Below are 13324 nucleotides of genomic sequence, written 5' to 3' on the forward strand. Positions count from 1 at the left end.
CGGGCAAGCGCTGCAGCTGAGCTTTGTGCCCAGGCAGGCGGCCGGCTCTGTGGGCTTAAGGCCCTACTCATGGCTTCTTTGGGCCTCTGGGGCGACAATGCAGATGGGCGGCACTCAGCCCACAGCCACAACCCATCAGCCCTCAGACCAACCCAAGAGCTTGACGTCTCCCTACCCAGCCACCCACGGTCCTCACCGTGAGGAGAGGCCATAGGGGGGCGGCCCTGGAGGTCTTGTGCTGTCCCCTGGCATGGCTCACCGCCTGGCCCTGCTCAGCAGGGGGTCAAGGGAGTCCAGCCCCTAGTATCTGGCCAGCGAGTCGGAGGGTGAGTAGTTGGCAATGTTTATTAGGAAACAGCAAACTCTGCTGGGCACGCAGGCTAGCCGGGAGAGCATGGCCCTGGAAGCAGGGCCTGGAGAGGAATCCAAGGCTGTATGGCTGGTCAGGCAGCCAGGGAAGGCCTGGCAGGTGCACGGACCTGAGGCTGCCCAGATAGGAGGAGCCGGGGGTGGTAGAGGCCAGCTGAACGGTGGAGGCTGGCACTGTCCATGGCACAGGAGGTGGCCCTGGTGCTCAGGCCTCCAGGCTGGGGTCATCAGGCGGCAAGTACATGGGCTCGATGTGGGCCCACCCGCGGGCCTGCTCATCGGCCCAGGCGAGCAGCTCTGCGGCGCGGTGCAGGAAGATCAGGAGCAGGGTGTGCACGTCGCCCTCAGCTGAGTGGGCCGCGCTTGGCTCTGCCCGGAAGTAGCGGTGGAAGAGGCTGCCAAGGCTGTAACCCTGGCGGCCCCGGGCCCGGGTGCCGTGGCTGTGGGCGCGGTCCAGGCCCCGCAGGGCCGGCAGCGTGTCCAGGCAGACAGTGTCCCGGGGCAGGCGGGCACCCAGGCGCCGCAGCTCGGCACACAGCAGGGGGAAATCATAATCAAAGCCATTGTGGGCCACAAGGCAGATGGGCCCTGCCTGGCGGCTCAGGAAGGCTTGCAGCGTCCGCACCACGGCGCCATCAAAGCCAGCCTTCCGGCATCGCACCAGGCCCTCGCTGCTCAGGCCGGTGATCTCGCTGGCCTTGGCAGTGAAGGGGCGCTCCGGGCACATGCACAGCGTGAGCTTGTCCAGGACCCGGGGCAATACTAGGGCACCAGACTCGTCGTGCTCCGGGTTCTCCAGGGAGGAGCGGTGGACAGCAAAGAGGGACAGCTCGGCAATCTCGGGCTCCACACTGGGGAGCCCAGTGGCTTCCAGGTCCAGGAAGACAAAGGTCTCGGCCCGGGGTGCCTCGGACATGGTGATGTTCCCACGGGGATAGCAAGTCCTCAAACTGCCAGAGCGAGAGGCACAAACCCTGAGGACTGGAGAGAGGGGTTCGCCCGGGCCCTGCTGTGTACCATCCTCCCCCTAGCCAAAGCTCTGACCCTTCTGGGGCTCACTTCCTGCCACCCCCGACCACAGCACCTGTGACCTTTGGCTCTGGGAGCATCAGCCCCACTCCTGTCACCTACTGAACAGAAAAGGCAGGCCTCAGAGCGCTCTACTGCCTGCCTCCAGCCACAGTCCCCAGCAGGGATTGGGAGAGGCAGAGGCAGCTCAGGGACCGCACCTTGGCAGGGTCCAGCCCCTTCACCGGAATGCCTTGGCTGGGAACCTGGGGCATAGCACACTGGGTCTCCAGCCCTGGAACCAGCTGCCGGGAAGCAGGCAAGCAGCCACCCGAAAGAGCCCATGCAGTGCACCCAGCTCCCGCTGGGCTCGACCTCCCCACCCTTGTCCCTGGCACACAGGTGCTGGTCCCGAGCTGGCCTCTGCCTGCTTGCCCCCAGGCTCCCGGGGAGACTGTCCTTGCCAACCCCACCGCACCAGCTTACCTGGGGCGGGCACTGACCGGCTTCCTGGGCTTCTGGGCACCTGTCGCCACACAGGCTGCTCTAGGCGGCCTTTAATCAGCGGCCGCAGCCCGCCCCCAGCTGCCTGTTGGCCAACAATGAGGCCTGGGGCCTCAGGACCTGCGCAGCCGGCTCGCTCGCCGCCCCCTCGCTAGCTCACAGCCACTGAGACACACGCCCCGTGTTTACAAATTAGGAAGCAGGCCCCGAGCTCTTCACAGGCACGGGGAGGAAGCCAGAGTGGTGCGGAAGGCAGTAACCTCCACCTAGCCAGGCTGTGGCTGCCAGGCCTGGCAGGCCTGGGGTCAATGCCTCCCCCATGCTGGGGCCAATGCCTCCCCCGTACTGGGGCCAGTTACACAAAGGCAACAGGTCCTCTTTGCCAGGCCTCAGTCTCCCCGTCACTGGAGATCAGGTGCCGCTCGTGGGGATGAAGCGAGCTCTGGAGTGTGACCAAGGTGCCCACACATGCCGTGCTCAGCCTCCAAAGGGGAAGGGGTGCTCCCCCAAAACCTAAGGATGGGGCAGCCTCGGGAGATGCTATCTGCTCTAAGGACGTCGCTTCATCATGTCTACCGTGCACCTAACAGTGGCTGCTGGGGAAGGAAGGGAGGTGGGCCTGGCCCGGGAGCTGTGCAGGCCGCAGCTGAGCTAATGCTTCCTCCACCACAGATAAGCAACGTTAGGGGGTGGGCCACGAGCGCCGGGACTACAGGAGGAGTGAAGCCCAGCCCCTCGGACCCCAGGCTCAGGGACCTACCCTGTCTATCCCGCTCCAGGCAAAGGGCACCAGGTCCTTCCCGGTCCTGCGAGCAGTGGCGCCCTGAAGACCTCATTCTGGAGCAAGAGACAACAGCCCTTGATGGTGGGTGCACTGCAAGGCCAGCCCCATGCTGGGGGCACAGAGAGGTGACCAAGAGGAGTCCCTTGGCCTATAAATCAGGTGGTGCACCTGTACCATGGTGACCACAGGCCTGCCCGGCCTCCCACCTCACAGTGGTGGCTGGGGGATGCCTCAGGCGACTGGGATGGAGGGGGTCTGGCACCTGGCTCCTCCTGGCCTCCTTGCCTTGTGTGCCCACAGGGACCTTGGGGAAGCAAAGGAGATGGTGCCAGGAGGGAGCAGGGTGGGGCGGGCAGCAGCAGGTACAATGGCCCCAAGGAGGCAGAGGCCCCACCAGTCACGCCTGTTCCGGTACTCACAGGGAGGGAGGCAGCTGTGACAGGCACACTGCTCAGGGAGATACTGGGTCACCCTGGGAAGCCCAGACAGCATCTTCCTGGACAACCAGTCAGGCTGAATTCCCCAGCCCAGAGCTGAGCGCCCAGCCAGGGAGGAGCAGGAAACTAGTACCCCGCGTGGGATCCAGGGGCACTCGAGGAGGGCGGCTGAGGGGTGCGTCTCGCACAGGACCCTAAGGCCAGCCGGGGGAGGCGACAGTGGGGTCTCTGCTTTCAAGTGGCTGGCAGCAGCAGGGAGGAGTGGAGCCACAGGAAGAGGACGCAGCCCAGGCCCGCCAAGATGACAGGAGGGCTGCCGCCAGCCTGCCCACACCTGGGCCACCTGAGCAGCTCAGGACAAGGGGAAGGAGAGAGACATAGAGCTGAGGAAGCAGAAAGCAGGCTGGAGGCGACTGCTTAGAAACCAAGGCTTTCTTTGTGTCCAAGTCAAACCGCCCGTCTGTCTCTCCCTCCCCAAACGGGCCAAAGGTCCCTGCCTAGAGCACAACGTGGGGCTGCAACGGCTTCTGCTGCCACAATCATCCATCCTCAGCCAACTCGATCTTGGGAGAGGGCTTCCTGCCCGCCCCTATCCTGTGCTTTGGCGTAGGCCATCACTGAAGACTTTCTGTTTCTCCATTAGTTCATTCATCTTGGTAGCTGCAGAGGAAAGAAAAGAAACCAAAAGGATGGTGGGAGTGTAAACTAGTTCCACCATTGTGGAAGTCGGTGTGGCGATTCCTCAGGGATCTAGAACTAGAAATACCATTTGACCCAGCCATCCCATTACTGGGTATATACCCAAAGGACTATAAATCATGCTGCTATAAAGACACATGCACACGTATGTTTATTGCAGCACTATTCACAATAGCAAAGACTTGGAACCAACCCAAATGTCCATCAATGATAGACTGGATTAAGACAATGTGGCACATAGACACCATGGAATGCTATGCAGCCATAAAAAAGGATGAGTTCATGTCTTTGCAGGGACATGGATGAAGCTGGAAACCATCATTCTCAGCAAACTATCGCAAGGACAGAAAACCAAACACCGCATGTTCTCACTCATAGGTGGGAATTGAACAATGAGAACACCTGGACACAGGAAGGGGAACATCACACACCGGGGCCTGTTGTGGGGTGGGGGGAGGGGGGAGGGATAGCATTAGGAGATATACCTAATGTAAATGACGAGTTAATGGGTGCAGCACACCAACATGGCACATGTATACATATGTAACTAACCTGCACATTGTGCACATGTACCCTAGAACTTAAAGTATAATAAAAATATATATATATAAAATAAATAAATAAAATAAACAAATAAATAAATAGAAAAGAAACCAACAGGAAAGCGAGCCTGGCGCAAGAGGCGAGGTGCCTCCTGCCCACCACTCAAGGCACATGTCCTCAGCTGATCCTCCTTGAGCCCCAGGCACCACCAGGATGGCAGGGAAGGGACAGGCACTGCCGAGCTGGGAGCTGCTCAGGCTCTGTGGGGACCAGGCCAGCAGCTTGGGAGCCCTGGGCTGGGTCACACCGACCGCAGCACAGTTCCGAGACCCAGGCCAGGGTCTGCTGACCCGGCTGTGCCCCCGCCCACCTGCCCCCTGCCCCCCAAGCCCCAGGGGCAGCACATGGCACACAGTGAGGAGGCAGGGGCTGTCCTGACTTCAGTGGCACGTTCAGTATTAACCAGATGGAGAACACTGCACACACAATAAACCCAATCACACAGACAGCCCTAAGCCTTGGCTGCCCGGCCCAGTGGCGACCGTGGTGGCTGCGCTGACCTTATCTGCCATGACCACATCTGCCTCTCAGTTGCCAACCCTAGACCATGGCCATCATCCCCCTCCCCCAGCAGACAGAGGAGGACACAGCCCCTCACCTGCCCTGCCTGTCCGCTCCCCATCCGTGGCCCCACTGTCAGCTACACTTTGCCTTTTACATGTTGAAGTCATTAGCATTGACATTAAGTGCTGTGAACCCTGAATCTGTCATCCTCTGCTCATCCCGAGGGTGACTCTGAAGCTCAGGAATCCCGGGGTGTGCCTCGGGGTGACACCGAGCTGGGGAATGTGCTCAGCCCGCCTGGAATTGCACCCCAGGACCCTCTCCACTCGCCATCAGCTTCCAGTGGCATCCCAGCAGAGGGGCTTCCTGCCGCAATGCGCACTGCTCTAGACTGTTTTCCTAGGCTCCGGACTGTGTCCCTCGTGTGGCATCTGCCCTTATCAAATCGTCTAGACCTCCATCCCGGCCTTCCTGCTCTGCCCTCACTCTTGGTGCAGGGCTTGGCAGGGTCCAGAGCCCAAGGCTGGGTGTGCAGGGCCCTCAGTGCTTGTAAGGCATCCTGGCTGCTCCTCTGAGGCCACAGGCTGTCTCTCTTGAAGCTTTGGCCCCAGCCCTTGGCCCCTGTACTCCAGATGGCAGGAGGTGGGTTCCATCTACCCTGTGCTCGGTGCCTGCACTCACCTGGCTTGTACTGTGTGCCCACTTCCTCCGGAGCCCTGCCCTTCATCTCCCCTGCCCCCTGCCCTGGAGACCCTGTGCCTGGCTGGGGCCTGTGTGATGCTGATCTTTGTGCTGGTTTTTCTGTCTCTTTTCTCTCTTCTTAGAGATCCCAGCCTCACTTCGTTTCTAGTCTCTTTGTGGCTGGGTTTTCACAGCTGTCCAAGCACGTCTGGATGTCGCACTGAGTGTATTCAGTGGTGTCGGAAAGTCCTTCAGGTCAGATTTCCTGCTCATCCAGGGCTTCCTTCTCTCCTGCATGGGGCTGCTTTTCGAGCCACGGGGGCTGGGGAGAGGATCTGGGTAGCTGCCACTCCCCCTGGTCTGCTGTGGTGGAGCCGTTGCCTGTGGGGTCTCTCTCTGGAGGACAGTTTGGAGGAGTTCCATGGAGGCGAGGCAGGGATCAGCTCTTGCCCCATGGACCCTCAGAGGCTGCTGAAAGGTAGGTTTCACCCGGGCTGCCGCCAGCCACATCAGCCACATCAGCCACATCAAGAGACGAGCTGGGAGCCGCTCAGGCTCTGTGTGAGCCGGGCCACTGGCTTGGGAGCTGGTTTGCTTATTCATTTCCATCACTTTCTTCACAGAAGAACAGGCTAGGGTCTCGCCGGGGAGGTGGGCCTCTCCAGACCTGCTTCACCTGTGCCCTCTGCTTCCATCTGTTCACCACTGCCCTGTCCCTGGCACCCCGCTGCCCCTTGGGCTGTCCTCTAGGCTGCCACCTTCCCCGCCCGCTGAGCCCGTCACCACTTCCGGGGTTGGTGGCATCTCTCCACTGTTGGTACCCTCAACTCTCCTGTCCCATTCTTGCACTGACAGCATTGCTTCGGTTTCTAAATACATTGATGTTTTCATGGCAGTGAGGTTTCAGGAAGCCTGGGGGGCGACTCCTGGTGTGTGGTGCTGATCCACAGTGCCAAGGCCCTCCCAACTCACATGAGGCCATGCCCCCAGCAAGAGCCCAGAAGGCACACTGGCTGCTCCTCACTTCATAGGTGGTGCCGCACCTCCAACAGAGCCTGGCTGCGGGCATGCAGATCGCTGGGAGGTGAAACAGCACAGAAACACAGGCCTTCCACAGCGGGAGGAGGGCCATCGAGACCACGGCCCTCAAGGGGTCAGATGGGAAACGGGACAAATAAAGAACTGTCCCGAGTGGCCTTTGGCGTGGATTTGATGCTGACCCTTTCTCTGGTGTGTCCAGATACTAAGAATTCATCTCAAGCCACATCAGGATGCTGAACTGAGGGGAGCTGAGTTGAGAGCCCCTAGAGAGGCCGATGCCCGCCGTAGGCCTGCTCCCCTGGCGTCTCTCCAGACCCCCAAAGTGGCCGGGGCTCAAGGGTGAAGAGACACTTCCCTGTACACAACGCACTGCCCAGTTCACACGGCCTGGATGTAAAGGGTGCCTTTCTGGTAAGAACAGATACTACACTTGATCTTAGCCAAGAAGCGATAAGGGGCCTTTCTGAAAGGCAAGACCTGCCACCAGTCCTATGGTGCCACAGTCACAGGTGAGATGGCACACTGTTGCGAATACCAATGATCATTATAAGAATGATGGCATAGATTATAAGCAGTTTACTAACAGCAATTATAAAAACTGGGAAGAGAGTCATAGTGACAGTGGTGATTAGGATAAACGCTATAATACATTTTAAAGTGGAGGGTTCTGCTGCAGTTCAATTGGCAAGAAGAGGCTCCTCAGTGCCTGGTATCCATGGGGTAGTTATGTGCCGAGGCCAAGAGCAGTGAGAAGCCTGGCTCTCCGAGGAGACAGCTGGCTGGAGGGTTCATCCAAAGACAGTCTCCAAAACTAGGACTCAGAGGCTATGGACCTGAAACCACTACTTGGGGGTGCAACAGTGGAAAACATTTACAGCAAATGCTTTAGCTGCTGCTGCCTGAGGCAGTGCATAATAGCCGGGGCAAACAAGAGACTAAACAAGAAGCTCAGGAGAGGCTGGAAAATCAGATGTCCACAAAGGCTCTGGAAAGCTCTGGCACAGTCCTGGGAATCTGGAAGACCATGGGTGTGTGCCGGGCTGTGAAAATCCCAGAGAGAGAGACCTGAGAAGGCCCTGATCTCTCACCTCTGGCTGACCTTGAGGCTCTGAGCAAGCAAGATGTGAAGGAGAAAGAGCTGTCAACTACCTGGCTGAGTGTTGATGAAAAACATGAATGACGACACATTTACAAAGCTCAAAAAGCTCCCAATGGAATAAATTCACAGTGATTCACACGAAGACACATTATAATCAAACTGTCCAAAGCCAGGGACCAACAGAATTTTGAAAAGAAAGTGAAGAGACTCATCATATACCAGCTGGCTTCGCATCAGAAGCTTTGGCAGCCAGAGGACACTGAAATGACACATTCAAAGTACAAAAGAATTCTATATTCAGCAAAACTATCCTTCAAAGATGAAGGAGAAATGAAGACATTCCCACATAAAAAATGAGGGAGCTCATCACTAGTGAGCCTTCCCTACAGGAAATACTAAGGGTAGGCCTCCGGGATGGCATGGAAGGACACTAGACAGTAACACAAATCCACATGAAGAAATAAAGAACTCCAACAAAGGTAACAACATCGATAAATATAAAAATGTGTACCAATGTACACACTTAATACAGCTTCATTCTAATGGGCAAAGTTTTTGTATACAACTGAAATTAGTTTGGTAATACACTGTTTTCAGTTAGGATGCTAAATGCAATTCTAAGGACAACCACTTAAAAATAACTTTTAAAAAAAGTGTTAAAGAAACAACAAGGGAATTAAAATGGTGTACCCAAAAATATCTAACACAAATATATTTTGCTTTAATAGGAGACAGTTTCTGTATACTATTGAAATTCATTTGGTACTAGACTGTTTTCAGTTAGGATGCTAACTGTAATTCTAAAGCCAACCACTTAAAAAATAACTTTAAAAAACAGAGGTAAAGAGGCTGGGCGCGGTGGCTCATACCTATAATCCCAGTACTTTGGGAGGCCGAGACAGGTGGATCACCTGAGGTCAGCAGTTCGAGACCAGCCTGGCCAACATGGCAAAACCCCGTCTGTACTTAAAAATACAAAAATTAGTCAGGCGTGGTGGTGAGTGCCTGTAACCCCAGCTACTCGGGAGGCTGAGGCAGAATTGCTTCAACCCAGGAGGTGGAGGTTGCAGTGAGCTGAGACTGCACTCCAGCCTGGGTGACAGAGCGAGACTCCATCTCAAAAAGAAAAAGAAAAATACGTTCACACAAAAGACTTACAATGTACATAGCCAAAAAGTAGAAACCCACATCTACCAACTACAACAAAATGTGGGATATCCACACAATCAAATATTATTCAACCATGAAAAGGAATGAACTACATGGATAACCCTTAAAAACTTTATGCTCAGTGAAAGACACCAGTCACAAAAGGCCACACATTGTTATTCCATTTATAGGAAATGTCCAGCACAGGCAAATCCATAGAGACAGACAGCGTCTCTATGACAGTGGTTGCCAGGAGTTGAGGCTAGGGAGGGATGGGGAATGGCTGCTAATCATATGGGGTTTCTTCTGGGGGTGATAAAAATGTTCTGGACTCAGATAGTGATGAGAGGATGGTTACACAACTCTGTGAATATCCTAAAGACCATGAAATTGTACACTTTTAAAAGGGTAAATTTTATGTTATATGAACTTGAATTCAGTAGAGCTGTTATTTAAAACATAAATTAGAAGAGGTAGAAAACTGGCTTTACCTTCTTTCTTTGGGTTTATTTTGCTGTTTATTTTCTAGCCCCCCTGAAACGTGGTATTAGTGCAGGGATAGCAAAAAAAAAAAAAAAAAAAAAAAAAGGAATAGAATGGAACAGAGGAGAACCCAGAAACCCACACATAACGTATGGATACTTAATAATTACCAAGAGTGATGGTATTGCAGATCAATGAGAGAAAGAGTGATTTCCAGTCAATGGTGCTGCGACAAATGTGTATCCATATAGGATACGAGGAAACTGGATCCCCACCTCACTCCATATGCAAAAATCAACTCTGGGAAGATGGCCCTCATTATAAGCCTTTTCCCATTTTCCTTAAGTAACTTTTTTTTTTTTTTTTTTAAGACAGGGTCTGGCTGTCACCCAGGCTGGAGTACTGTGGCGTGACCTCAGCTCACTGCAACTTCCCTCTCATGGGCTCAAGTGATCCTCCCACCTCAGCCTCCCAAGTAGCTGATACTGCAGGTACACGCCACCATGCCCAGCTAGTTTCTGTATTTTAGTAGAAACGTGGTTTTGCCATGTTGCCCAGGCTGATCTCTATGCTCAAAGTGGTTCATCCTCCGCTTCCCAAAGTGCTGGGATTACAGGCATGAGCCACTGCGCCTGGCCCAAGTTACATTTTTAATTGTCAAATACTATTCCATTCAGGCATTTGCTATCATTTGCTTCACATTTTCTATTACTGAGTTATCTCAATTTTCTACGATGAGTGTTTTCATTTGATAATCCACTGAAAGCATTTTTTCAAGTGAAGGAAAACATGCATTAGAAAATGAAAAACAAAAGAAGGGGCCGGTCCCCAAATGCTCCTCCAGGGCTAGTGGAGCACAGAAAAGGAAGCCCACGCGTGGGGCAGCCCCGGGCAGAGGGCCAGGTGGGCAGCCACGTACCTAGACTCATGACGGAGCTGCTGCCACCCCAGCAGATCTGCTCGCCTTGCTGCTTCTTCACGGTCTCCACGGCTTTCGCAGAGGTGTCAGCAACTGCCATGACCACTTGCAGCAGCTGGGGAGGGAGGGAGGGAGCAAGCGAGCGAGCAGGCACTAAATGCCGCTGGTCTCACGTAGCGATGGCATCTCCTGCTTCCCACCCCCATTCACACTGATCAGGTGGCATTCACCCGAAAGATAGCCAAGAGTGAGGGACAGAACTCCCAGCGGGGAAGTCACCAATCAGAGTTCTTGGACCTAAGTCCCCTCTTCCTGGCCCAGTGGGGATGCCACACTCTCATGTCGCTCTGGCAACCCTCGATGCCTAGGGACATGCCAGCCAGCACTGCGTGTCCTCCCAGCCCCAGCAATTGGCAAGGGGGGAAAATAAATGTCCCAAGAAAAATGGACAGGAGAGGGCTGTGGCCTCACCATCCCTGATCGAGGGGTCTCACAGGACCAGCCGGTCAGAGGTTGGAAGGCTCGGAGCCTCTCGCTTAGAAAACCAAAATAAACATCACGGAATCCTTGCGCCAAGGGCAGAGTTGCGCATATGGGAACTGTAGTCATCGTAACTAAAGCCGGCTTTTTAGGTTGGCCTCTGGGGATCTCACATGTGGAACAACGAAACAAGCAAACATTGACGAGCCCACTTCCTCTCATCCTGTCTGAGCAGGCTCGTGGGCAGACAGGCAGGCATTTGTCTGCCTGTCTGGCACAGTTCTTGGTCATCCCCAAGAATGAATGGACCTTGCTATTTTGGAGCGTAACGTGACAACAGTGCGGCCAACACAGGAACAGCACCTGGAGGCTGGGACACGCAGGACCCCACACCGGATCTGGGCCTAGCTAGTGCCTGCTAAGGTGGGCAGGTCCAAGGACCAGAAGCAGCAACTCCCCAGCCCACTGAGGGGCCCAGAGCCCTGCCACGCCACTGGCCCGCAGGGAGCCCAGCCCAGCCCCTCCCAGCCCCTGGTCCCGCCCTGTGGTCCCTTGTCAGGGGCTGCTGAGGCCCCTGAGCCCAAGCAGGATATAAGCTCTCAGTCTGAGTGAACAGGGGAGGGGGCAGTTAGAGGGGAGGGGAAGGGCACCCTTACTTGGCTGTAGGAAGTCAGATTCTGGTGCGTGGCCTGGATGATGGGGCCGCACGGGTGGAGGTCAGGGCCTGGGCGCTGGCAGCACTCGCCCAGCTCGTCGTCGTAGACTTGGAGAAAAGCCAAGATTAGCTGGTGGAAGTCGGAAGTGACCAGACGCAGCTTCTGGTCTAGGGTGCTGATGTCGGCTGCGCCCGCAGCGGCCCCTTGCTCATGCTGTGCAAAGTACTGCAAAGCCAGAGGCAGAGTCCCTTGAGGCTGCCCCGCCCACCAGCCAGGCTGCCACCGGCCCTTACCTCAGACACTGCACACCCAGGGCGAGGAAGAAAGCTTTCAGAAACAGGGACACAGGGGAGCTGTACCGAGCGACTCAGGCCAGAGCAAGACCTTCTGGCTCCCAGCCTCAGCCCCCTCACTCACTCTCCTGTGGGCCCCGGTCTCCTCCGCAATCAAACAGAGGCCAGGCCAAGGGCTGCCAGGAGGACCACGTGCGGCAAGGCACATGGCAATGTGCTCAGGCGTGGGCACCACCCAATACCTGAGGCTGATCCCTTCCCCCAGCCACGGGACCCACCTCTCACCTCCCCGCGGACTGAGCACCACAGTATTCTAGAACATGTCAGGCCCGGTGCACAGGCAACCTCGCCTAAGCCTCACGTGCTGAGGGAGGTGACAAAGCAGGGCCTTGCCTCCAGGCAACCCCCTCCCAGGAGCTAGCACCCTTACCTCCGTTCTAAGCGCATGCAACTTGGCAGCACTCTCCTGCAGCTGCCTGGCAAGCTCCGCCAGCTTCTCCTCCTCCTCGGACTTGGCAGAGGCACTGGCCCTGCAGGGAGAGAAAGGGGACACTTGCAACTCACCGCTGCCAGGGGTGTCTGCAGTAACAGAACCAAGCAGCCTGGGGCTGGGACAGGAGGCCAGGGTGCTGCCACTGAGGCCTCCAGGAGCACGTACCACTGCCAGTCATCACTCTGCTTGTTGAGGAGGGGCTGCATGTCCAGGGGCCACGGGTCGCACTCTGGATTCAGGAGCATCTGCAGGTGGGGGCTAGAGAAGAGCTCCCCCAGCAAGGCCTCATTCTTCTCCCTGGTGTCCTCGAAGTGCTCCATCAGGCTGCAAAGGCAGCCCCCAGGGCCACACCGTCACAGGCCAGAGCACTCGCCCAGCAGGCCCTCAGCCCCACAGGGAAGGCCCCAGAAGCACATCGGGGCCAGGCACAGAGGCCAGGACAAGCCCCACCGCGCAGAATCCTGCCCCACCTGTCTGCCCTGGCTCCTCCATTTTTGCCCGCCTACCTACCCACCCATGGAGCACCCTAGGTGCTCACCCTCCTCTGTGCCTGGCCCGTCTGCTCTGAGGCCCACATCCCACCTTCATACTCACCCCCGGGGCCTTGGGCAACAGCCAGCACCCTTGGGACACAGCCGCCCCTTGCCCGTATGCTGCCCGGCCCCTGATTGGCCAGCCAGATCCCCAAGTGGGGTGTCACACCCCAGCCAGCATCAGAGGGGGAGTGACACCCCAGCCCCTACCAGCTCCAGAACTAGGACCAAGAGAAGCCCGTCAATACTGCCCACCTGGGCCATCCACAGCTTTACCTCGAGCAACTGGAGCACCCAATGGTCAGGCTCCGGATGGCATCGAGCAACTGGTCCATGAAGTGTAGCTGCTTCTGGGCGCAGGCACAGCCCTGGGCAAGGAAGACCACAGACATTCACTGGCTCCATCTAAGCCAGGCCAAGGCCAGCTGTCCCCAGTGCCCCTGCCCCCACATGCCACCCATGCCAGGAGCCAGGGGAAAGGAGGGGCCTGGCCCATCAACGACCCTGTGCCTGCCCAGCAATGTCTTGGACTAGCAAGTGCTCCCTGCCTGGTCCCTGCCTTGGGCTGTAATGATGCTGGGACCACACG

At 56.5% G+C, this 13324-nt stretch overlaps 2 protein-coding genes across 10 annotated transcripts in view; both read right to left on the bottom strand.

The window, feature by feature from the left end:
• Window positions 1-327: 327 nt before the first annotated feature.
• TREX2 (three prime repair exonuclease 2) lies at window positions 328-1285 on the bottom strand. Its single transcript, XM_034950683.2, has one exon. It carries the CDS (start codon window positions 1283-1285, stop codon window positions 575-577), a length of 711 nt encoding a protein of 236 aa, XP_034806574.1. The 3' UTR covers window positions 328-574.
• The window catches only part of HAUS7 (HAUS augmin like complex subunit 7), a 39378-nt gene continuing 26381 nt past the window's right edge, over window positions 328-13324 (bottom strand). The window contains exons 5-13 of one of the 9 annotated variants that reach the window (XR_010111321.1): window positions 13012-13103; window positions 12368-12526; window positions 12140-12239; window positions 11417-11641; window positions 10281-10395; window positions 3085-3762; window positions 2642-2969; window positions 1864-1966; window positions 328-1319 (exon numbers count right to left, since the gene is read on the bottom strand). Coding sequence is in view for 2 of the 9 variants with exons in the window: in XM_055106251.2 (XP_054962226.1) it covers window positions 3692-3762; window positions 10281-10395; window positions 10752-10928; window positions 11417-11641; window positions 12140-12239; window positions 12368-12526; window positions 13012-13103 (939 nt within the window). In the remaining 7 variants the exon portion in view is untranslated. Of the gene's footprint in view, window positions 3763-10280; window positions 10396-10751; window positions 10929-11416; window positions 11642-12139; window positions 12240-12367; window positions 12527-13011; window positions 13104-13324 lie in introns of those variants that run through there. The other 8 variants (XR_010111322.1, XR_010111320.1, XR_008622743.2 and 5 more) reach the window with 8 other exon arrangements.

The sequence above is a fragment of the Pan paniscus genome, chromosome X (assembly GCF_029289425.2).
Source record: "Pan paniscus chromosome X, NHGRI_mPanPan1-v2.0_pri, whole genome shotgun sequence".
Taxonomy (NCBI): Eukaryota; Metazoa; Chordata; class Mammalia; order Primates; family Hominidae; genus Pan; species Pan paniscus.